Source organism: Chiloscyllium plagiosum, chromosome 33 (assembly GCF_004010195.1).
Source record: "Chiloscyllium plagiosum isolate BGI_BamShark_2017 chromosome 33, ASM401019v2, whole genome shotgun sequence".
Lineage (NCBI taxonomy): Eukaryota > Metazoa > Chordata > Chondrichthyes > Orectolobiformes > Hemiscylliidae > Chiloscyllium > Chiloscyllium plagiosum.
Genome location: NC_057742.1, coordinates 25,790,998 through 25,816,260, shown reverse-complemented (window position 1 = coordinate 25,816,260; position 25,263 = coordinate 25,790,998). Strand labels below are relative to the sequence as shown.

The 25,263-nt window shown below is 40.6% G+C and overlaps 1 protein-coding gene across 3 annotated transcripts; it reads left to right on the top strand.

Annotated features, from left to right (window-relative positions):
• Positions 1–391: 391 nt before the first annotated feature.
• atxn7l3a (ataxin 7 like 3a) lies at positions 392–24,612 on the top strand. 3 transcript variants are annotated; one of them, XM_043675172.1, is made up of 13 exons: positions 392–756; positions 2,445–2,547; positions 6,123–6,255; positions 8,631–8,802; positions 10,899–10,996; positions 11,247–11,269; positions 11,383–11,428; positions 13,227–13,258; positions 15,360–15,428; positions 15,588–15,631; positions 19,500–19,571; positions 20,491–20,624; positions 21,512–24,612. In XM_043675172.1, the coding sequence occupies exons 2-13, from the start codon at positions 2,497–2,499 to the stop codon at positions 21,655–21,657; spliced, it is 1,020 nt and encodes a 339-aa protein (XP_043531107.1). In that variant the 5' UTR covers positions 392–756; positions 2,445–2,496; the 3' UTR covers positions 21,658–24,612. The 3 variants fall into 3 exon arrangements, with proteins under 3 accessions (XP_043531107.1, XP_043531106.1, XP_043531105.1); XM_043675171.1 differs by lacking the exon at positions 392–756 and adding an exon at positions 4,439–4,637 and having other exon boundaries at positions 2,459–2,547; XM_043675170.1 differs by lacking the exons at positions 392–756; positions 2,445–2,547 and adding exons at positions 3,510–4,241; positions 4,439–4,637.
• The last annotated feature ends 651 nt before the right edge of the window (positions 24,613–25,263 follow it).

Sequence of the window (25,263 nt, the reverse complement as noted above, 5' to 3'; positions counted from 1 at the left end):
AGCCTGCCCAGGGATAGAGGGCTCTCTCTTTCTGCAGCCTGCCCTGCAACAGTGAGGGATAGAGGGCTCTCTCTTTCTGCAGCCTGCCATGGAGGCAACATGCCTCCCCTAGCCCGGGGGGTGTCAATCAGGGTATTAATCACTCCACAGCCGTGCAACCAAACGTGAAACGGGCTCTCTTCCGCCCTCTCCCAGGGATGCGGCAGGCACCGCCCATCCTCCAGGCGATTGGTCTGACGGTGGAGAAAGCTGCTTTCCATTGGAGAATGTGGCTATCAATCTCCGGGCCGGGTGGGCGACACACTTCCGCTCACAGGTTTGGCTGCACGCGGCCTTGGGCCGGAGTGAGAGGAGCTGGGGGGCGGGGGAAGGTGGGTGAGAGCCCGCTGGGCCCGGCCCTGGGGAGGAGAAAGCGGGCGGTAGCCGCCATTGCAACGCCTCCAGCGGCGGCGGCGGCGGCGGCACCGTGACGTCTCGGTATTGGAGGGGGCGCGAGGGGTGGGAGCCGGAGTCGTCGCTCTGCAAAATGGCAGCTGGGGCTTGAAGTGCGCGTGCGCCCCGAGCCCCCGCGAGCGACAGCAGCAGCAGCAGCAGGAGGAGGAGGGGCCGCGTCCGGCGCCGATTCGGAAAGAGCTCAGTTCAGGCACCGAGGGAAATGCAGCGCGGCCTTGCGGTCGGGGGCGCTGCCGGGCTTCGGAGCTGCACCGTCCGGGATTAATCACTCCGGAAGCGGCCGCGCTAGAGATGCATCTGCGGGTAAGAGCCCGACCCCCCCCCCGGGGTGGGGGGGGGAGGTTTGCAGAGAGGTGACTCCCTCCCTTGGAGGAGGGGGTTTAAGGGTTAACCTCGATCCCCCACCCTGGGGCGTGTAGTTTTAACCCCACACCCTAGTGGGTGTAGGGTTAACACCTCCCCCGGGATTGCAGAGAGGTAACCCCCCCACCCTAGGGGGTGTAGTGTTAACTTACCCCCACCCAGGGGATGTAATGTTAACTCTCTTCCCCCCCCCGCCACCTCCCCGATTGCAGAGGTATCCCCCCCAACCTCTGGGTGTTGTGTTAACCTACCTTCCCCCCCCCCCCCCCAGCCTGTGTTGTGTAGGGTTAACTCCCACCACACCACCTTCCCAGGGACTTGGAGAGAGGCAACAAACACTGGGTGCTGTAGAGGGGGTGGGGTGCAGAGTGGTAACCCCAGGGACTGTGGTCAGGAGGAGTAACCCCAAATACCACCTCCCCACCACGACAGCTTTGTGGGCAAAGGGGCCCTAGGTCGGAGATGACATACTCTTTTCTTCCCCCTGTCATGCCCAAAGATCTGGGACTGATGGGACACCAGCCTTGCTTTCTCCTCCCCACGCCCCCAGGGGAAAAAAAAATCTTGCCCCCAGGGCAGAGCAACCCCTTGTATCTAGCACTGGGACATCCTGGAGAGGCAGGAGAGCACCCTGGGAATTGTAGTCAGAGAGAGTCTTTATATATTGTTTGGGTTGCTTCCTGGGAAGTATCTGTTGGAATGGTTTGAAAGTTGGATCTGGGGTCATAGTTTAAGAAAGAAGACCATCAAACCAAGCGAAAAAAAATTCCGATCCAATAAGAAAAATTTCATTAAGCCCGGAAAGAGAGCATGGCAGTTCCTTTCTAAAGAAATGGTTTGTGAATAGTGCATTATAAATGAGGGGTGACAGAAAAACTCTTGTTTCTTTACAATGTAATGTGAATTGGCCTGTTTTGTATTCCACAGAATATTCAATTCTGAAGATCTTTACTGTTTACATAATGTGCATGAAAAGCACTAGGTCCAAGCTGAGCTGTTGGGATTTCTGTTGTGGCACAAGCCATTACTTTGGGGCCTTGTATTCAACAACTAGGATGCTGCTGATACATTTTCCACATCTTTTGTATTTAGGATCATTTTTTCACCATTCTGCTACTTTCCCCACCCACTCTCTTTATCTGTAGCTTCCCCTACCCCCGCGTTTCGTCCTGAAGAAGGGTTAATACCCAAAAAGTTGACCTCCACCTCGTGATGCTGGTTGGCTTGGAAGGAGGTTCTTCCATCCTCCTGTTTGTCTACTTTGGATTCCAGCATCTGCAGGTTTTTTTTGTCTCTAACCACTTAATGGTGATACAGTTCTCTTGTGACGAATGTGTAATAACCACATTTATGCCAAGGCCACTACAATGTGTTCAACATAGATTTTATGGAATAATTACTAAATTAATACTTGCATGCATCTCAGATCTGATTGCTGATACATTTAAAGCAAAATGTTGTCAGCATCATTTCAAACATAAATACTGTCATTTTATTAAGTAATTGTAATTAATATCAGTGCAAAATATTAGCAGCCAATGGAATTTTTAATAATGCCTTTGAGAAGACAACTAGTGGTTTAACTTCCTATCAGATTCCTAACAGATTATTATTTTTTTTCCCCTCAGTGATCACCTTGTTACTATGTATAAAGAAAATACTGCAGAATATTAATTGCCAATGAAAATGGAGGAAATGTCATTACCTGGCCCGGAGAACAGCAAATCTGAGGTAAGGAGTTGGAGGTCTGGGAGTTGACTTTTTTTGATAACTGTTGCGGTGTGTTCTGGTTGTACATAGTTGCTTGACTTTAATGGGGCATGGATATAAGGTAAATCCAGTGATTGATGTTGCATGTGCTGAGAGAGGGAATATGCACTTGTTGGGATTGAATGTTGTGAAAAGATGTACAGCTATGTTCTGTGAGCGAGTATATGTTGCATATGATGTGTGCTTATTACACAACAGTACGTTCAAAGTAATGAATGTATGGGTTACCTTAGCATCTCTTAAGCCACAGCCATTGCTTTGTGTTGCCTATTATAGAATTGAGTCTGGTGATTTCTTAGTGATCATCTTGTGTTTTATTTCTGTTCCGGGTTTGGCGTGTGTTTTGGGCTTTTCTTATGACTGTAATCTTCTCCCAAATTCTTGTCATTGTACCCCTCTTTGATGCCCCTTGGTTTTATTACAGTCTTTGAACACACTTCCAGCCATTTCTTCTCTTCCTGTATGTCTGTTTTTTCTTAGTTTGAGTCTGTCTGCCACTCTTCAGTGTCTACAATTGACTCCATTTCTCTCTGTGCTTTTCATGCACTCATAGATGACCTCCCTTTATCTGGTCATGTGTTTCTAAGGATTTATTAAAAGTATTGGTTTCATGTCTGAGGCAGTAATCAAATGAAATTGGTCAGTCAGATGTAGCTGAATTTCCTGCTGGGAAGCTGAGCTTCTTCACCAGGGTGCCAATTTTACAGGTTCCATTGGTACCTATAAATATGGTGCTCCTGCTGTTGGTTAACTACAATAGTGAAATAACCATTTTCTCCTGCTACAGAATCCATTTTAATCTTTGACTATGTTGCCACTCTCATTCTGATGCCTGATGTGGAAAGTACAGCAGGAGTATGCTGTTTTTAAATGTTCATCCTATTGGCTGATTACTCTTGGATATTTCTCAGTTTCTTCTTATTTCCTAATCTCAACATATGCTTCTTCATATGGAAAGCTCTTAATGTGCTGTGGTCTTCTGACCCATGCTATCAAGCAAAAAGCTTGAATTGATGCTATGACTGCCATGATATGGAGAAGAAACAAGCAAGACATCCACTACTTTTGTCTAAGGAGCACTTTTTCTTCATCTTTTAAACCTCGGTGTCCTGAGAAGCAGCCATGGATAACTGTTTGGATTTGCTCTGCGAGATGCAATCAGAATTCATTTTGTCCATTTATTTCCAACTTTCTATGCATGAAAACTCATAACTACAGGTTTGTCCAACGTTTAATCTTGCGATGATACCATTTTCTGCTATTAATTTAGGGATACATTGAACTCTTTCACCTGACCAGCCATCTTTGTTCAGTCCCAGGCATTTGATCTTCTCCTGTGAAGCTCACTCACAGATGTCTGATGTTCTCTGTAACGGAGTGTACAGATTCTTGGTCTCTGCAACTTGAACATATTATCCGTCATCATTGGAGACTTTCAAAGTGAGTTTGTACCCTGCCAATCCACTGGTAGGAGATCAATGGGACAGCACCATCTTTTTATGTTTTAGAGCATTCTAGAGTCAAAGGAAAGAATACTTTGAGCAGATCTTGAACTTTGAAGGAGGTTTTTCTTTGGCTACAAGTGAAGGTTGTCATCCAGAGACCTGACAGCTCCTCAGATATGGAAAGTGAATAAAGTGGCTCCAGACTGGCTGGTGAGTACGCTAACTGATTCCAACTTTTACTTTTAGTCAGTGTTTCCAAAATGTGTGCCAGTCACTGGGTGCATGCCAGTCACTGGGAATTGAATCTGCCCATGTGGACCACTCGCACTGACTAAACTTGGAACAATTTTGCTCAGCTTCTCGGCATCATTTAGATGGGCCTAAATTTCTGCTCTCTAACCTAACAGAACAGATGACGAGCGAAGTCAATTCATAGGAAGGTCGTTTTGTGCAAACTCTGCAGCCATGCCCAAACTGAAGAGGGTATCGTCAGAGAAGAAACAGAAATACTGGCGGCAGCTAAAACGAGACCAGAGGCAGATGAGCAGAGAGCACAGTGACCAGGCCATGGATTTTGACGCTACCCCTGAAAGTTCCACAGAGCAGGCCAGTACCACAGCATCCTCTTCTGTTCTTATCACCAGGTTACATAGCTCATTGTCCCAGTGTTGAATTCTTTTGATGTTTATCACACGCTTCTTTTATGTTGAGGATGCATTTTTGGTTTGTTGACTTAATAAACATTCTGTCTTCAATGCTGGATATCTGTGTATTCTGTTGCTTCATCTTTTTGCAGTTTTATTTTAAATGGTAACACCCGATTGTTCACCAAGAGATTGCTACTAAGTTAAGCCCCTTCAGAGGCGTTGCCACCATTATTACAAGGGGGCATTGTCTCAGGATAAGGGGTCAGAAATGGGGAAAACTCTCTTTCTTTTTACTCTTGCATATCTTTTGAATTTCTACTCCAGATGGCTATGGTTGCTCAGTCATTGAGTATATTCCATACTCTGATCAATAGCACCTAGGCAACTAAGGGAATCAAGAGATATGGGGATGAATTTTTAAAAAAAGAGCTTAATGTAGAAGTTCAGCCATGATTTTATTGAATAGTGGAGCAGGCTCAGGGGAGCATGTAGCTTTCTCCTTATATCTTTCTTTTGTTCTCATCATTCCATCTTTTCTGGCTTCCAATTTCCAGGCACCAAGAGCCTCAGGTTCATAAATGTATCCTGCATGGGCATTGCCTGTGTTTATTGGTGCTTGGTCTCTCCTTGTGGCATTTCCATTGGGTCTCAGAATTGTTCTGCTGAATAATGAGGAATAAACCACAGTTTGTTTCACAGAAAGTTGCTCTCGTTGATCAGTTTCCCCATGTACTTGTCTTTATTGTCGAAATGGGGAAGGTGGGTAAACAATGGCTGCCATCACCCAGGCATTTAAACGCATGATCTGGATATAATCGACAGGGCTTTGAAAAGTGTAATCAGTAAATATATGGTTTAATTAGAAGGACATTTGGCAGCAAATTTACACCTTTGGGTCATGCATGTCATTAGCCTGACTGCCATCTGTTGTTATCCTGAGTATATTAGCATATTCAAGAGCAAAATGGTAAACCTATATATGTGTCATTAACTTTCACCTCACCATTCATGCTTGTGTGACATCATGATATTTCTGTGTCCAACTTGTGGTTTGCTGCTCTTTTCTGCAGAAGACCTGTTGGAATATGTTTGGGATTTAATTTGGGATTAAGAGGTCAGTATAAGCTTGAAAGTGGTTAAACGCCAAGAGGACCCTGTTTAAGGCTGCTGGCGTGGTGTTTCCCTGAAACCTACTCTCCTTGTCAGGCCAACTTAACATTGATAATTCTTTAAATTTAAACAGCTTATTATTTTTCTGAAAGTTGCTTCTTTTGTGGTGACTATTGATAAAATTTAAGAACTGTTTAAAACCTAGTTTCCTCAGTAAAGAAGCATACGTGAAGCAAGATTAGTAGCTTCCTTTGTGTCTGCGGCCAAATTAGTTAATGGCCTCAGTGTGTTTTACTGAATCTCTTTCCATTTACCTGTGAGCTTTGTGTTTCAGGCCGTAGCTCATGAGATCTATTCTGATCTCGTAGATGATGCGTGTCTGGGACTTTGTTTTGAGGTGCACCGAGCTGTAAAGTGTGGTTATTTCTTTTTGGATGAGACGGACCCAGACAGCATGAAGGATTTTGGTAAGTGTATTTAGAATGGGTGCTTTCCTTGATTAATCAATGAGGGGTTATTTTGTGTTTATCATTCTTCGGCAACAGCTTGGAGCAAAACTAGCGAATAGTTAATGTGTAGGCTTAGCGAAGAAAGGCAGTGCCCCAATCTGGTGCCAAGCCAGAAGTATCAGGGACCTTAGGTTCAAATTTTGGTCAGGGTGGCAGATTGGATAATGTAATTAGTTGTAGATCCCTTGAGGGCAGGATGAAGAAAAGCCAACTAATGGTCCCAAAGTGACGCATGCTTGAAAGATTGTGTTTGGGTTGAGCTATGACAGAATGGCAGGCCAACACTCAAACTAGTAAACTTTAAAATTGACGGATGGCTGCCCTTAAATTAGCATCTATCAAATTGAGCTGGTGTGACCGAGCTTCAGGAGAGGGAGAAAATCAGGTCAGTGACTCGTTAAGTAAATACTGCATTTTGCTCAGTAACATCTTGCCCTGCAGTTCCTATGAATGTTTGTGCAATTTTAATTGAGCAATAGCTAGTAGTTTTGGCTAAGAATTGCCAATGCCTATATTAAATGATCAATTTATCTTGGTACTGTTATTTATAATCTTAAATGAAGGTAATTTTAGGTTCTTCATTGTTATCATCCATGTGCTGTGTTATCAAGAAGACTTTTGGAAGAAATTATTTTGAATTGAATTTTTAAAAATTGAATAATCAAATGTGCCCCTTTCTCCACAGTATGTTTCATCATCCTGGGTTTCACTTCTTTGTCCTCTTTGTTAATTTCATTCCCAGCCATCTAAAACTCTCCGCAAACTTTTTGTTCTGATTGTTTGTTTCTTTTACCTTTTGAGAAAAGTTAAAACACTAACTTTGGTTAGAATCCATATGTGGGGGGTTCTGTCAGAGTCGTAATCTTAACTGAATATTTGATCTGCAACATTACAAAATCTTGTCCACTTAGAAAAAGGTTTGTGAGGAAATCCATGTTTAGAAAATTGCAATATGTGAACTGCAAAATCCTGAAATTATTTTTAAAACTTTTACCAAAGGAATAAGACAGATGTTCTATTTATAAAATGATGTTACCCAAAACTATACTCAGGAGACCCTGCCTGAATTGAATAAATGATGGAGGAATTAATCCTCTACTGTGATTACTAGCTGTTTGCTTATATGATGAGTGGTTAGTTAACAGTGCAAAAGATTATCGCTTTGGTCCATTAGGAGCAGTTTACGAAAATCTGTCTTTACAGGATTTCGTTTTATTCTAATACTAACTTGGAGCCATTTTTGCAAAATCCTTTGGGTTTGTAGCTGAAAATAAGTTGAGAGCAATTATTGAGGAGCACAGTTAAATATCCATTTTCTCAACCTGTGCTTTCCTTAATCTTGAAGAGAGACCAACATTTTTGGTCTGATGACAGGACCTCATGCCTAAATGCCAAATCCTCAGGTTTGAACTATACATTAGAGAGGATAGAGTAGTTCCCTCCAGGCACTATACTCCATCTTTAAACACTTTCATACAGAACAGGTTAATGTGTTTCCTATGTCCTGCACACACATGGAGTTCTTTTGCTGAAATTATCTAAGGCTCTATCTTGTTGCGATTTCATAACTTGGAATCCCTAGAACAATGAGATGATTTGATGTTTTCAGAGGAGTATGATAAATTAGTAGGTTGAGCTTTTCAGAGTTTCAAGGCTTCATCGAAGGAACAATGCATTAGATTCACGGGTTATCTGGCATTATATTACAATATATTCTAAAAGCAAACTGGGTATACTACTTTGTAAAAGAATTTTGGGGTTTCGTCCGAACCCTCACAGCATTTGCCCTGTCTTTCCTTTTTAAGCAGCGGTGAATCTTGTAAGAGGAGGAAACATGTGACTGTCTTTGAGCCATATCCAAGATTCAATTCATCCGTCCTAGGATGAGGCTGTAATTTTTATCCATCCACTGTTTCTTTGGTAGTGAATCATATGTATATTAAAATACCTCATTTGCTATAGGCGTGCCAATAAATCAAGCAGTCAGTGAGTCCAGCTGGAGTGGACAGAATGTGAAGCCTACCTGAAAGGAAATGGTGTATATTTCTGATCTCCGTTCTTGTCTGGACCCTGTAAACACACGGATTAGGAATTATATTTGAGGGCAAGGGAATAGGACATTCATAGGTTTGAAGAGTGCTTTTTAAAGGGTGGATTGGAGAAAGGTCTTTGGAGTAAAAGGACTGTTGTTCAGATTCTGTATCAAGATTTACTAGCACAAATACAGCACTGATTTTGAGTGACTTGTGAATTTCAGCAGAGCAAAGGAAGTATAACCATGTTGACAGCATTTTTTAATAAACTAAATGGTGACATACTCGTTTGTATTTCAGAAATCGTGGACCAGCCAGGTGTGGACATTTTCGGTCAAGTCTATAACCAGTGGAAGAACAAGGAGTGTGAATGCCCAAACTGTAGTCGAAGTATTGCTGCATCCCGATTTGCTCCCCACCTGGAAAAGTGTTTGGGAATGGGTCGCAACAGCAGTCGGATTGCAAACAGGAGGTCAGATAACTGTCTGAATGAAGGCAAAATGCTGTGGTGTTGGAAATCTGAAACAAATGCAAAGAATGCTAGAAAGATTCAGCAGGTCTGGCAGCATCTGTGGAGAGAGAAATAGAGTTAACACTTTGAATCTGGTATGACTCATCTTTAGAACTGAAGGCGAGTCATATTCAACTTGAAACATCAGCTGTTTCTCTCTCCACAGTTTCTGTCAATCCTGCGAAGTTTCTCTGCGTTTGTGTCTGAGCCAAAGTTCTCTTGAGAGTCAGTTGTACAGCACGGAAACAGACCCTTTGATCCAACTTGTCCATGCCGACCTGATATCCTAAATTAATCTAATCCCATTTGCCAGCTTTTGACCCGTATCCCTCTATTCCTTTTCTGTTCATGTATTCATCCAGATGGTCTCAAGTGTTGTCATTATACCGGCCTCCACCACTTCCTCTGGCAGCTCATTACATGCACGCACCAACTTCTGTGTGAAGAAGTTGCCCCTTAGACCCCTTTTGTATCTTTCCCCTCTCGCTTTAAACCTATGCCCTCCGGTTTTGAACTCCCCTACCCTGGGAAACAAAACCTTCACTATTCACCCTACCCACCCCCATCATGATTTTATAAACCTCTATAAGGTCACCCCTCAGCCTCCGCTCCAAGGAAAATAACCCAACCTACTCAGCCTCTCCCTATAGCTCAAATCCTCCAATCCTGACAACATCGTTGTGAATCTTTTCTGAACCCTTTCAAGTTTAACAACATCCTTCCTATACCAAGGAGACCAGAACTGAACGCAGTATTCCAAAAGTAGCCTGACCAATGTACTGTACAGCCACAACATGATATCCCAAGTCCTATACTTGATGCACTGACCAATAAAGGAAAGTGTGCCGCATGTCGCCTTCACTACCCTGTCTACCTGTGACTCTGCCTTCAAGAATTTGCAACCCAAGGCCATTTGTTTGACAACACTCCCCTGGACCCTATCATAAATTATACAAGTCCACTCTGATTTGCTTTAACAAAATGCAACACCTCGCTTTTCTAAATTAAACTCCATCTGCCATTCCTTGGACCAACTCATCAAGTCCTCATTGTACTCTTAAATTACTACCGTGACTGTCCATTACACTACCAATTTTGGTGTCATCTGCAAACTTACTAACCTTCCTGTTGTGATCACATCCAAATCGTTTATATAAATGATAAAGAGCAGTGGATCCAGCACAATTCCTTGTGACATAAATAAAGCCCTTGAGGCATGCATTAAAAAAAAGTTTTTATTTACAGAGTCAGGTGGTACTATGTATTTTCAAATTTAGTAGGCATAGATTTAGTCTACTGGTTATTTTAATCAATCAGTTCGACATATTATTGCACATACACCTAGGGCAATTGGGACTTGAACCTGGGTCTTAAGGTCAGTCTGCTTCTAGATACTTTTAATGAATCACTTCAGACATGTGACACATCTTTGGAGCAGCTGTAACTTCAATGCGAGGTATGAATGCTACCACTAAATTACATGACCCTTGGTAAATGTTTGTTTTTAATCAACCTGTTTGGATGTGTTCTGACGCACCTCTATGGCCATCCCATTCTAAGGTGGATTTCAACAAGAAATCAAGGTGTGGAACCTATCATTGCACCAAAGACGCTTCAGTCTGCTTCTTGCTATTTTAAATCAATCTGCTTAGATATGCATAATACTCTTCTGGGTAGTGAGAATGCTAACCCAGGTCTACTTGTCCAAACCGAGACACTACCACTATACCAAAAGATCTTTCAATCTACTCCCATGCATAGGAAAACATGTGAATTGCTGGCTGATATCCTTCACCTGAATACAGTTAACAATTTCCATAGTCTGGTAGATGGAAGCATTTAGTTGCTGTCTTGTCAAACTTTCCAGTAACTTTACCTTTGATAATGATTGCTAGGTGTCCTCACTCCAAGAACTGTGTATTTCACCACCACCTTCTGTACAGTATAATATACATGTTCGTGAATAGGTGCAATAACAACACCACTGGCATTATTTCAGCTATGGAGTTTCATTGTAATACAGCCTGCGGTGATGTCTGTTTTGTTTTATGTTGTAGAATAGCCAGTAGCAACAATCTCAGCAAATCTGAAAGTGACCAAGAGGATAATGATGATATCAATGATAATGACTGGTCATATGGATCTGAAAAAAAAGGTAAATGTTAATATTATCCTTGGCACTAGACTCCAAATATATTCAATGCAGTCTAGTACTGTAAGTTCTGTTTTTGTCTTAAATGCTTGCTAGATTGGTTTGTTGTATGCCAAAGCAAAAATTTCTTTCAGTGCAACTCAAAATAAGTTTTTAGTTGGTTATATTCATCTATGTCCCTTAGGAGCACTAGATTTTAGAAACTATTTTTGCTGCTAGCTAACTTTTTTTTTCATTCTTTTACTTTATCCAGCAAAGAAAAGAAAATCTGATAAGGTATGTACCTACCTAGAGTTACTTGTATTTCTGGAGAAAGAAGGCTCCTGTTTTTTGCTTCAGTGGTACAACCAGCCAGTGCTGCTGCTTAAAGAGTTGCTTCTGTCTTTCAGAATCCCAATTCACCACGGAGATCCAAATCTCTCAAACATAAAAATGGTGAGTTTGTTTTGCAGATCTGAATCATAACATCCCTACAGAGTGGAAACAGGTCATTCGGCCCAACAAGTCCATACCAACTCTCCAAAGAGCATCCCACCCAAATTCACCCCCCTGCCACCATATCCCTGTAACACTGAATTTCCCATGGCTAATTGACCTAATCTGCGCATCCTTGCGTATTGTGGGCTATTTAGCATGGCCAGTCCACCTACCCTGCACATCTATGGACTGTGTGAGGAAACCGGAGCATCCCGAGGAAACACAGTGAGAATGTGCAAACTCCACACTGTCACCCAAGGCAGGAATTGAACTCAGGTCCTGGTGCTGAGGCAGCAGTGCTAACCACTGCTTCTGTTACTTCATGAAGTGCATACTAATCCAACTCTGGTGTCTTTTTTTTCCACTTAAAGCCTCGAGGTAGAGTTAATTCTACCAGTGATTCAGCAGCTTAATTCTGTCTGTACCTAGAATGTATTATTCATGGTTTATTCCTGGTTTAATTTCTATTCCCTGCTTTGCAACACATAGTTGGATGGAATACAATGCTGTATTAAGAAAATCAATTGGGTTGCTTTTATGTTTGTTTGTTTATTGTCTAAATAATGAAACACCAGAGGCATAAAAAAACTAGAACGCAAAGCATCAACCACATACATGAACTTAGCAAAAAAATGCAAACCATTCATCAAAGTACATTTCCTGAAGTTCAAATTTTGTGAAGAATTCATATTTTCAACATTTAGCAACATCCAACTTATGTCATGTTTTCTTTGAACTTTTGTTACTTTAACGGATACAAGTGATAGCTGGACATGTTTTTAATTTCTGTCACAGAATGCAAAAATTGAAATAGCAATCCAATTCGAAAGTCAGCCAGTCCTACTTGCTGAGGGTAAAGTTCAAGCAACATAAATTTCAGAAACTGTAACCAGCAGAGGCAGTTGAACAGTATCAAATGAGGAAGGAAATCATCAATATTGAAAATATTTTGTATTTACTTGGATTACTTAGTGTGGAAACAGGCCCAACAAGTCTACACCGACCTGCCGAAGTGCAACCCACCCAGACCCATTCCCCTACATTTACCCCTTCGCCTAACACTGCGGGCAATTTAGCATGGTCAATTCACTCAACCCGCACATTTTTGGATTGTGGGAGGAAACCCACGCAGACACGGGGAGATTGTGCAAACTCCGCAGAGTAGTTGCCTGAGGTGGGAATTGAACCCAGGTCTCTGGCGCTGTGAGGCAGCAGTGCTAACCACTGTGCCACTGTGCTGCCCATAAATGTGCCGTGGGTAATGATTCTCTGCTTAATGGCATCATTGTGGCTTTGCAGGCATGCACTATGAGCTCCAGATAACCTAATTAATAAATTTACTGGAGTATGTCACTGAGGCATAGGCTTCATGTTTGATACCTGATTAGTGCTGACTTGCGTAATTTCAGTAAAGTGGCAGGTGGAGATCTTTAATTGGTTTTATGCCAGTGGGCACATTAGGAAAATTTGACCATGGTTTCTATTCCTGAGTGCTGTGACTCTGACTGCTGAATGTGTCTGTGGATAACAGCAAGTTCTAGTTGCGTCAGCAGCAACCACACAAAGAAAGTATCAGATAGCTGCTTTTACTTTGAGAAATCATGGGGAAGCAGAAAAATAAAATCTTTGTTTTTAAAAACTGTGAAACTGAGGTACATTTTCCAATCAGGAATGAAACTGTCCTTGCTTTTTAGGTAAGATCTTGAAGTGGATGAGAGAGCTTTGTATTAAATTATTTATGCCTTTTGTTTTGCAGGAGAACTCAGTGGTAACTCTGATCCATATAAGGTGATAATACTCATTCTGTGTTGCCTATTTGTTTGTGTGAATGGTCCACAGTTTGTTTTGGTTATTTGATTGCAAAGTAGTTTATAGGACTGAGAAACAGCCCATTAGATGACCCAACCAGCAAATATAAAATACAGCCTTTCTAATTAAAAGCCTATCATTGTGATTAGGTTTCTGTATTGTCAAAATAATTATACATTCCTTAGTTTGCCACTGTTTTACTTTGTACTAAATGTTTGAGTACTCCCTACTAACAACGTTCACGAGGCAATTGGATTTTGTTACTAATTTTCATCCTTTTTCAGTTTTTGCGATTACCTTTCCCCTCCCTGTCCCGATCATGTCCCCCAACTTTCCAAGCTATCTGTGGTCCTCTAATTCTAGCTTATTAAACCATCTGGTAGCAATGGCTACCCCATTAGTGACTGCCTATGCCCTGAGCTCTTGTGTAATCTCCTTGTGTTTCTTCACTAATCCTGTCTCACTTTCCTCTTTTTGTGATACTACTTAAAATCTACCTCTGTCATCTGACTGGATATCTGCTTGTGTAGCTCAGTGTGATGTTATGGTTTATACTGAAGCACTGTGGGATTTAATGATAAAAGAGCTATAGAAGTACAAGATGTTGCTATTGAATGGTCTCTGCTTACTTATCAAATGTATTAGCAGTTCTGTTCGAGGGTACCTAATGTTTTATTTGTGTAGCATGTGCTTATCTGTGTGTATCATTGTCACTTATTAAGGGACATTTGCATTTGAAGTGTCTTCCATTATGACTTGACAAAGTGACATTGATGTTTTCCCTGAAATGGGAATTTTTTTTAAATGTTACCCATAGTTAGAAAGACATCTGCAAGTCAAAAGCTTGTCACCTGGAAATAAATCCTTTAAAAACCTGTGTAGTTCAACACAGCTTGGATACTAGCAAAATTGCTTAAAATACATATTCCCAAATGCTTTCTTTCATCAGAGCCAGCCTAGAGGTAGTAATTAACATTCTGTGGTAATATGTTGAGAATTTTGACTCAATCCAGTTTCAGTTCAGGAAAAATGCTGTAATTAAGGTTATCAAATGAAACTTGTTTAATAAACAATTTGTAGAGGCTAATCCTCAAGTCCTGAGAATTAGTCAAATCTAGATTACCTATATGTTGGCAAACTGGGAAATTCTATTTGCTTTCTGAGACATTGTTTTCCCCTGATAGTTCAGCCACATCCATTATAGTCTTACCTTGTTCCAGAAATGAAATCATGATCTCTTGGTTTCGGTCAGTTTAAGACAGGTAACCATTTGCTAAGAGGCATTTTTGATCAGAGAATATGGCATTAAGAGGTGAAAATCTTTGATATTGAAATGTGGAATTCTAAAGTAGGGGACAGTTTGGCTCAGAGTTCTTTGAAAAAAATGATCCAATTTATGATAACTAGATCTTTCTGTTCTGATGAGAATAGTAGAATCAGTGGTTTGCTGTGTCCTAATAGGTTGTGGAATCAATACAACCTGGATCAACACTCATTCTCTTGAGCTACAAACACTATTTTTATAGCTATCTATTCCATCCTCACCAAGTTTAACCAGAATGTTAGAAACTTGGTGTTCTATTTAATCCTGAGGTGGGCTTCCAACCACTAGTTCACAAAATTAGCTTATTTCCATCTCCATAAATTTACCTGATTTCTCAGCCTGCTTCCAGACCTGAAAGGGAAATTAATTTGATTTTTGATCTTCTAGTTTTGTTTTTCAATCATCCGCATAGAAAGGGGCCAGGTAAAAGCCCAAAAGTGAACTCATTTTAGGGAACCATCTCAAAATGAGTACACTTTTTTATAGGTGGTAGAAAATAACGCAGTAAGATTAGTGACATTTTTGCCATGTTACTACCTGTCTGCTCTTGTTTTTACTTTTACTCCCATTGTAATCTCTCCTCCCCACTCCTTCACCTCCAGCAGAAATCCTTGAATAACAAGCTGACATCCACTCAGTTGTCAAGCTGTGTATTTCTTAGATGCATTGAACAGGACAATGGGTAATTGGTACAGGAAAAGACTGAAATAAACGCTTGGTCTTGACAGTGATGCTTATTTCTTTTTTTTAACACAGTACAATAATAATTCTGGCATCAACTATGAAAGTCTGGGACCTGAGGAGTTGCGCTCGTTGCTTACAACGGTGAGTGTTGAATGACCGAGAAAGGAACAAAATATCTTGGAAAACTGGGCAGCCCTTCAAATACCGCAAAGATTTCAACCTCACAGCTAGTTGTGAGTTGTTTGTTTTTAGCCAGATTTCTTCAGACATTCTCAGTAAACTTGCCTTTTCTTTTTCCAGCAATGTGGAGTTATTTCAGAACACACCAAGAAAATGTGCACAAGGTATGAGCCCTACAAAATAGCTGATCTGGAAACAAGATATCATGCTGTTGGAGTCTCTGCAATGAACTATAACCGCTGCATATCACATTTTCTTAACCTATCTCTTGAAAATCCTCTTAACAAAGGTTCATAAACTGTCACGGCTTGATTCAATGGCAAATATTGGACTTGGTAATGAAGCAAGTAGGGCTGTAAAGATAAGCCATGTAACAAAGGACGTGAAGAAACTAGCAATAGAATAACAGTGTGTTTTCCTCACACCAGGTGGGAGCAAGCCCTAATATGGCTGCCATGATTCATCCGTATATGTGCAGTCATACTAATGACATCATTCATTTAGTGAAACGGTGCCTATAGTGAAACTGTAACGAAGCATTTGATGCAGTTTTAAACATTACAAGCAATGCTATTCCCATTATCTCTCAAATGCTTGTATATGTTAATGCTAATGATAAAAGTATAGTAAACCCAATTTCAGCACAATTAAAATTAATCTTTTGCCAGAACATTGGAAGAAAGTGTTGAGATTGTGAATGTACAGAACAAAAATCGCACCTCGTAATGATGCTGGATCCTTTGGCCTTGGTGACTTTATATGCATTTATTTATAATATACTTAAACCCTCATTGAGTAGCAACATTAAGAGCCACACTCTGATCTTGCTCATGCATGGCCACAATGGATCTATAAAATAATTTAGAAATGCAAGGGATCAGGCAGGAGCAGGGATATGTGAAGCAGCCTAAAATGGATTTTGTAGTGCATGTACATAAATGCAGCACAAATAAAGATTGTGCGTTGTCGGAACTAATAACTGTACGGGAATATTGTATAGTGCCAGTAACAAAGATCAGGCTGAAAGAAGGGGAAAATCAGTAACTTAATGTTCCTGGCTGCAGTTCGTTCAGTAAATATAATAGTGTGACCATGCTGTTCAAATAAAGTAGTATAAGTCTGGAAAGAACTGATGTATGAATGAAACAGTAGAAGCTTATGAGAGAAAGTATAGAATTGAACAACTGAAAAAGAGGGTATTCACCCCATCAAGTCTACTATGACTTTATGCAGAATAATTCAGCTAGTCTTAATCCTCTGATCTTCCCCATATTTCATGCAAGCCTTTATTCAATTTCCTTTCACAAGCTTCCAATGAATCGGAATTTGCTACCTATCAGGCATTATATTCTAAATCCTAACCAGTCATTGTACCAAAAAAAGGCTGAATTTGATGCAGTTGGCAGATATTTTACTCCTGCATAAGTAGTAGGATCCTACTTCAGTGGAGCAGGGGGAGACATGGCTGGTAAAAGCCAGTTAAATAGTCACTGTCAAGGTTGCTATAACAGGGAAAGGGCACCTCAGTAGCCTCATGCCCTTAAAGACCAGATAAGTGTAATGCAGGGTGCTAGGCAAGGGAGACCCTATTGGAATATGGATTTGAGGATTAATGATTATACTATTATCTGTTTGAGAATAGTTGCACTTAATTGTTTCTTGTTGCTGTAAATATGCCTATCTGGAGGAGAGTTGACTTCAGTGAGTATAAATGGAATTTGGCTCACATGAAATAGAATCAAAAGATTGTTAGCAAAATGTATGTTGAACAGAGGGAAGCCTTCAGAATTGATATGTAGAGAGGGAGAAAGGAGAGAAGCCTGCACTGAATAAAGGTACAGGAGGCGAATTCCAACCCGCAGATGTAGACTTTGTGGAGTTGGTGAGCCATGTGGTGTATTCTGCATTCTTCACATCATTGAAGCAGTTTTATGTGAATGAAAGCTTTCCCCAAAGAAATGAAAATGAAACAGGAAAAGAAAACTTATGAAAATGTTAAGATTCATAATGCAATAGAAAACTGAGTTGAGTACAGTAAGTATGTGGATATCTAAAAGAGGAACAAGTGGGGCAAACAAAGTGAAAGAATTGATTTGCAACTAATGTAAAAGGAAAACCGAAATCTTTTCGAAGCATCCAATATAAAGAGGGAAGTCCATGGAAGGATGGATTAGAGAACAGGAAGGAGATTTTATGGAAGCGAAGCTGGTGCTCCACTTCAAATGTGTACTTTGCATCTCTACTTAGAGGCGCAGAGGTTTCCAGTGTCACAGCAAAGAAGGAGGTGATATTAGATAGGATAGAAGGAGTACTTAAAATGCTAGCAATATTCAAATAGAAAATCCCATATGTCCAGAAGCTGGTGGGATAAATGGGCGAGTGGCATCATTGATGAGAAATTGGCTACAGTACAGACACTCAGATATTGTGGTGAAGAACCATTTTTCAGACTGATGTGAAGTATAACGTAGTCTTTCCTATGGATTGACATTGGGCCGTATGTTAGTCATGCAGACTTGAATAAACAGCATATAATTTCAAAGCTTGCAGATAATGTAAAAGTTTGAAATGAATTCAACAAGAAGGAAGATTTCGGGGATATAGACTGATGAATTGGACAAATATTTTTCATCGAATCCTTACAGCTTGGAAGCAGGCCATTTGATCCATTAAGTCTGCACTGACCCTCTGAAGAGCATCCCACCCAGACCCACCCCTTTACCCAATAACCCTACATATCCCATATCCAACCCACCTAGCCTGCACATCTTTGGACTGAGGGCAAAACCCATGCAGACACAAGGCAAATGTGCAAACTCGAAACAGACAATCGACCAAGAGTGGACTCAAACTTGGGTCCCTAGAGTTGAGGTAGCAGGGCTAACCGCTGAGCCACTGTGCTGCTCCATGTGGCAGATGGCATTTAATACGGAGAAGTGCAAAGGGATATATTTTGGTAGGAAGAATGAAAACGGCAATATGAGCAATATGCAATTTTAGAGATGCAAGGGGAGAGAGAGAGGCCAAGTTGAAAGGACTATTGAAAACAGAATATAGATTCCTTTGCTTTATTATGTAAAGGTGTAAGCATATAAAAGCGGGAAGTTATTCTAAACTTTTCTGAAACACTGGTCAGACCTCCACTGCAGTATTTTTAGTTTTGGGAATGACTGGCTAAAAGGGCATCCAGGTTACAAAGAAGTTACGGAATAGCTTCATTGAAATGGTACCTGGAATCAGAGACCTTAGTTGTGTGGAGAAGCTTGGGTTGTCCTTCTTTGAGCTGGGATGCTTGTGAGATTTGATAGTGGGAGCAAGTGTCAGAAAGATTCGTAACCAAAGGATGTCCCATGGCTACACCTGAGGTGAATGGCTTTGGAAGCAGAGGGTGATGTGAAGTGCATAGTTAAGAAATGGGTTGTTGGGATCAGGAATGCACTGCCTGAAATAATGGTGGAACCAGATTCAGTTGTTCCTTTGTAAAGAAAAATAGGTAAATCCTTCAAGGGGAAGATATATTGAGGTTACAGGCAAAGAAGCTGTGGAGTTGGTCATGATGGGCTATGTGCTACATTACCTTATGTTACTTTGATTCGTGGAATTATGAATGAGTAGCTGTGCCTTCGATCCAGTGATGTATTTGAAAATGTATTTATTTCTAACGTAGCAAAATCTGAGGGGATAAAACATTATTTGAAGCTTTGAGATACAAACACACTGACAGACAAAATAATGTTTGGCTTATTAATGCATGTAGCACAATGTCAGTTGTTGCAAATGCAGTTCAAAGCAATGGGATGTTTTGACGTCCGACTGAGAATTGCAGATTATCATAATCCTTGTAGCTCACTTGTATTAATACTTGTTTGTATGGGGCATAAGCACCACTATGGACCTGTTAGGCCGAATGGCTAGTATCCCTCAGGTAATGTTTATACTAAATGCTTACCCTCAATGCAGGCACACTCTGTACACTGTGTACAGGACTGGGTGGTATTTTCTGTTTAACTACTGCTCACTGTTGGCTTTCAGATCATTGCGGTGCCCTCAACACACAGATGAGCAGCGGCGGTCTGTACGGGTCTATCTCCTGGGATCTTCAGTGTAAGTTGGTTAAGTGAGGAAGTGAAGTTAATTCATTCCAGCGAGTTTGAAATGAGGCATGTTTAGGCTTTTTCTTTTGAATACCTAGAATCACGCAGTGAGATGACTTCAGTGAGCTCCCTAAATTAAACCTGTGAATTTTCTATTCAAGTATGATGTTATAATCTGAACTATTTAACATGCATCAACTTTGATATCTAGTAGTTCCTCAGATCTCTCACTTGTCCTAATTAAAACTTGATATTATCTATTTTCTCCCACCCATCAATGAAAATAGTGATAAAAAACTCATTTTTGCAGTTAAAAATGTATATCTTGTTAAGTTTCCTCTGAAATATTCACTTATGATTAACTGTTTAGCAACTTCACATGGACAATAACCCTTCATAACCCTTTATGAAATTGTCTGTAGTTCTCTTTCTGTGCTAAGGTTGGACCATGTCCTCCTCTGTCGTGAATAAGAGCACTGAAATATAAAGCATTAAACCAGGACAGATTTGAGAGAGAGATTATTGTTCAAATGGGAAAGCCATTGAGACAGGCAATGAAAAAATGTTCACGTGACACCTTTGTCCAAAGAAAGCAGAGATTGAGGAATGTGGTAAGGAGGGGGTTAAGTGGGTAGACCTATTAATGGTGCAGTCTGACAAATAAGAAAATGTCATTCAATATGTCTGTTTTTTTTCAGTCAAGTAATCGCAAGCCCTACTGGATCAATAAGTCAAAATAATCTGATCTCAAATCAGGACAGGAGAAAGTAAAGAAATTAACTCCTTGTTCCTGTATGATTTAATTCATTGCAGCCACCAGTTTCCTTTGCTGTATCACTGCTTATGAATCAGCCTAAAGAGTACAGTAGTAATTGCAACATGATTGCAGGATGCTGTGTTTGCTTAGACTTCCTTTTGCCTCATTTCAGATCCCTTCCGGAATCGGAAGTAAGTGTAGAAAATGAGAGTTATGATCCCTCTGAGAGTCAGGGTTTTATGAGCCGACTGCAATGGGATGGCACGTCAGATATTTCGCCTTCTGACTCAGCATCTTCCAAAGCAAGTGAGTGTATGTTTGTTTAATGGTTGATAATGCTAGACTAGTGAAAAGAACCAGCAGGACCAATATAATTTCCAAGGCCACAGTTGTGCTTCCATTGCAGCCTTACTGCAGCATGTTTGCTGAGGAATTGGGATTTTTTTTAGTATAGTGGAAATTGGCACTTCTTCTTCTATTTCCTGAGTCTTACTGCTTTGGGGGAAGAAACATTAACTTTTTGTTTTCTCCCATTATGTTATTAGGATTCTGATCCATGATGTTGGATGTGAGTTCATTGGTGCTGACAGCCCCTCTGGTATATTGCTCAAGTGGTCATTTTTGACCTCTGAACCTAAACAGTGAGTGCCGGTAGCATAGCTTGACATGTAAACCCTATTCTGCCCACACTTGCATTTGAAACTTCATAACAGTGCTTTCATTGTAAAGTGCTGCCTCGTCTCCTGCTGTGTCTTGTATCTTCACAGCGGAGCGGTGTTCCCTCGTAAGTTGTGTGGCCGTGAAGCAAACTGAATGCCCACTCAGGTCACGTGCACATCAGTCATTTTTCAAGCAGAGATGCTCCAACATGATAAATGATTGATATATGGTACACTGTATTATGTATTACTATTCCTTGTGTGGCGTTACTGTTGGAAGACTCTGTTAGCTTTGTAATTTGACTAAACTGCCTGGGATGATAGTGTCTTAAATAACTAGTAACAAATTTAAGATTTTATTTCCAGTAGTGAACCTTTGTGGTTGGTATTGGGTATCATTTCATTTTGATACTCAGCTGGTTTAACCTGAAGTAGGGTAGATGGGGATCTGCATGTTTTGTCTCTGAAAATGTGTAAAATGTCCTTCAGTATGCCGGCGTCTGTTGCTAACACATTTTATTGATCCATTTGAAGGTACCAACAATTCTGACTCCAAGAAGAGTAAAAAGAAGAAGCCTCACCTTGGGCTCCCTAATGCGCCTGGAATGAGCTCCAGTAAAAAGAAGAAACTGAAAGCACCAGCTCCACCCACTCCCAGCATATACGATGACATCAACTGAAGGAAGTAGTACTACTCTTATTTCTTCTCCTGTTCTGTCTCGGCAAGTTTCACTATCGTGATTCCTGTGAAGAGGTGGACACTTGCAAAGTGGATTAGCTTCAAGACTGTTACTTGACCTTTGGATGCTGAAGGCTTCATTCCACGATGGTTGCCGTTATTTTTTCCTATTTATTATTCAAAGAATGAGGGATTTTGCTGGGTATACAAAGCTGATGAAATGTTGCAGTTGATTGCATTAATTGTATCTGGGTCATCTATGATGAATATTCATGCCTGGAGCTGCTGCTCATTTTGGACTTTCACCCAGATCAATCTCATTATCCCTTTTTTTTTGCCAGACTTGGCTGGAAGTTTACAACCTTTTTTAAATTCCCACCCCCTCCCCGGCATTGTGCGGAGTTTTGTCATGCCTCATTGCTGGTCATAATATTTGTGTGCCAACCATATGAAGTTTGCCTTTTCAGCAGGGCACAGGTTATTCACTGTGGAACTTTGTGGAGTTACTGTGTGTTTATCACAGGTTAGGGTTTCTGATCAAAGTGTTCTTCACAAAAGCTGGGGAGCGCAGAGGAGCAGTCAGGATATGTGCAGCGCATAGAATTCAAAGTTTAGTAAGTTTTGAAAGACGCATTCCCAGAGATGGATTTGATCTGATCATTCCAGTAACCAAGGTCAGGCTCGAAAACAAACATTTTACTGGCTGACCCAGACTGTACTTCAAAAGTTTGTTCAATGCACCTTTTTGGAAGTTCCAGCCTACTCCAAATTTTCTGCAAGATTAATTGAAATGTACATGTACTTATCGGGTATTTCTCTCTTATCTTGCAATAACTCCCATGACCTGTATTGTTTATATCTCCAAAGGATTGACCACTCTGAACTGTGGTGCAGTATTTCACATTTTGAATGATGTAATGATGATATGGACCTGAAGAACAGAGATTGATTTCTTAATGAAGCCAACATTTTGAAGCCCTTTGTGCTGATTATGATTGCTTGTGGGTTTGAAATTCAGTCTGGCAGTACCAGTATCCATTTCTTTCCACTGTGGTCAGTTGTAATTGAGACATATGGCTGCCATTTTTTTGTCTGCTTTAAGTAAAGCAGCACAGAAGATGGATGGACAGTATCAAATCTTGAAGTCCCTTTTTGTTAACACCAGATACATCCATGTGGTCAAGACAGGAACTCTTTACAGCATGTTTGTTATATAGTGATCACTGTGACATAGCCTAACACCCTGGTCACAAATACCTGTGCTAATGGATGGACTACGATGACTGCAAATGGATGCACTTCAGACTAGAAAGCCTTTGTCAGCAAACTCTCATGAAACTGCCTTTTTCCCCATTCTTTCAGATATCATAACATTGTTTAACCCAAATTGGGTACCCAGGTTGGAACGAGGGGTACTTGGAGAAAGAGACATTCAAAACAATAGCATCTGCATGTGGGACCAAATTGGAGTAGGCGTTTCATTGTGTTTACATCTGAGAAGCTGGAAATTTAGTCTTTTTCAAAGTTTATACATTAGCAAACCTAAGATGGGTGGGTCTGGATTGCTTCCCGACATAATTGTTGGGAGAAGTGGTCTATGCGTTGCTTCCTGCCAGGCAGCATGATGTTGCCCAACACTAAAAAAAAACACCATTGCACTTTACGTCTGATTGTGTGTGTGCTGAACTCAAAGGTTCTTCTGGACTTGATATGGCCCTTTCTCAGGGCCCTGAGAAAAGAACCAATGCAACTGCTGTGAAATGCTTTGCAGTTGAAACTGACTGTCGCAGATTTTGAAGCAAGGAAAACAAAGAAAATCATGAATGAATTCAGCAAATGCCTTGCATTTGTATTTTATGTTGTAGCCAGCTGTCCTGCATAGCATATGGAGCGTGTTCTTTTTGAATTATTATGTAATATGACTAAAACTTGTGCTTCCAGTTTTGTTGCATCTTGACTATAAAACAGTGTAAATCAAGGAATGACAGCAATGGAACAAATCATTGCTGTGCAAAGATGCTGCAGTCTATTTTTGATAGACAAATTTAATCTATTCTGGGGCCCTTGCAGAGCATGGATAAAAACGTCCTATGATCAGGCTTAAATGGCCATAAATATATTGGCTTTAATGTTTTGCTTCTTTAAAATTGTGTGCTATGTGAATAAGGTAAGAGTAATGTTAAGTAATACTGTAGCTGCCAAATATGAGCTAGGTCATTGCTTTTCCTAGTAGCAATTTTATTTTATAGTGTAAATTTTAAATATACATTTCAGTCAACCAGATAATGTTTGAAGCTTTTATTTCTTAGTCTTTGTAAGTTTCCCTTTGATTCCTTCTGCAATTTGCAACTTCTTTCTTGGGTTAGGCAGTCAGGGCAGACAGAACCAGTCAAGACATGCAGAAGAGCTCTTCAACCCTTGAGTAAACTGGCCTTCCTAGGGACATGTGAATGCTCGTCAGATTGGGATATAAGATCCTTTTTTAGTTGTATATGTGGTTATTTCCCTTTTCTGTGTACTTGTATTGTAACAGGCTGGAGTACCACCTGCTGGTCAGAGGACACTAGCCACCTATTGTATTCTCAGTTGAGATTATAGCTGCGTACCTTTTTGTGTTCATAAAACTCCTTGCTCCAGTTTTCCACTTATCCGTTCGATAGTTTATGCAACCAGGTGAGTGTTGTGCATTTCTAGTGCAATACTTAGATGTTGTTCAGAAGTTAAAAATCTCAACACAAGGTTATAGTCCAACAGGTTTATTTGGAAGCACTAGCGGAGTGCTGCTCCTTCATCAGGTAGCTGTGAAACAGGATCATAAGATACAGCAATTAAAGCAATGGATTATAGTGTCATGCAAGTAACATAAGTTTGTTCCATCTATCATTTTACTTGCATGACACTGTAATCGTTTGCTGTGTCTTATGGTCCTGCTTCACAACCACTTAATGGAATGGTGCTCCAAAAGTTAGTGCTTCCAAATAAACCTGTTGGATAATAAGATGGCATTGTGTGATTTTTAACTTTGTCTACCCCAGTCCACCACTGGCTCCTCCATATTATGGCTTAATCAGAACTGTATGTGTTGCAATGCAGGGTCTGTTGTCATTGAGTCTGATCAGTTTCCAGCTAGGAATACAATATAAAAGAGGGTTCAGTGTTGAATGCAAGTAATTGTGTCTTCAGATGAAAAAGCAGGTATCGAGCAGCATAGCTTGATCAGAATGAATTAAGTCAATGTCCCAAGACAGTTTGCCTCTTGCTCTCAGGAACTGTATTGACAACGAGTATAGCCAGTCAGCTCTGTAGGGTATATAATGGCTTGCTGTGATGTGCAGCATTATAATGTTATGAAATATTTCAGATAGAAATGGTTGCCACTGGAATCCTCTTACTGAGGGCTATACTGTAATATGGCAGTTGATAGTTTTAAATATTTTTATTATCAAATGTATGTTTTGATGTGAGTCTATAATGAAACTATAAGGCTAATGCACATCACACTGGTGTTTGTATGTAAACACATGCCCATAAACATACTGTGCTTGAAAGTGGAATTGTTACCTCAATGTAAAAAGGTATTTCCATTAACGATACTTAACAACTCATC

Bases quoted from the DNA above. Each gene is read 5' to 3' on its own strand.
- atxn7l3a (XM_043675171.1), top strand. From the start codon at position 4,497: ATGCCCAAACTGAAGAGGGTATCGTCAGAGAAGAAACAGAAATACTGG. The intron at 10,997-11,246 runs GTAAATGTTAAT...TACTTTATCCAG, and splicing joins ATATGGATCTGAAAAAAAAG to CAAAGAAAAGAAAATCTGAT. The intron at 19,572-20,490 runs GTAAGTTGGTTA...GCCTCATTTCAG, and splicing joins TATCTCCTGGGATCTTCAGT to ATCCCTTCCGGAATCGGAAG.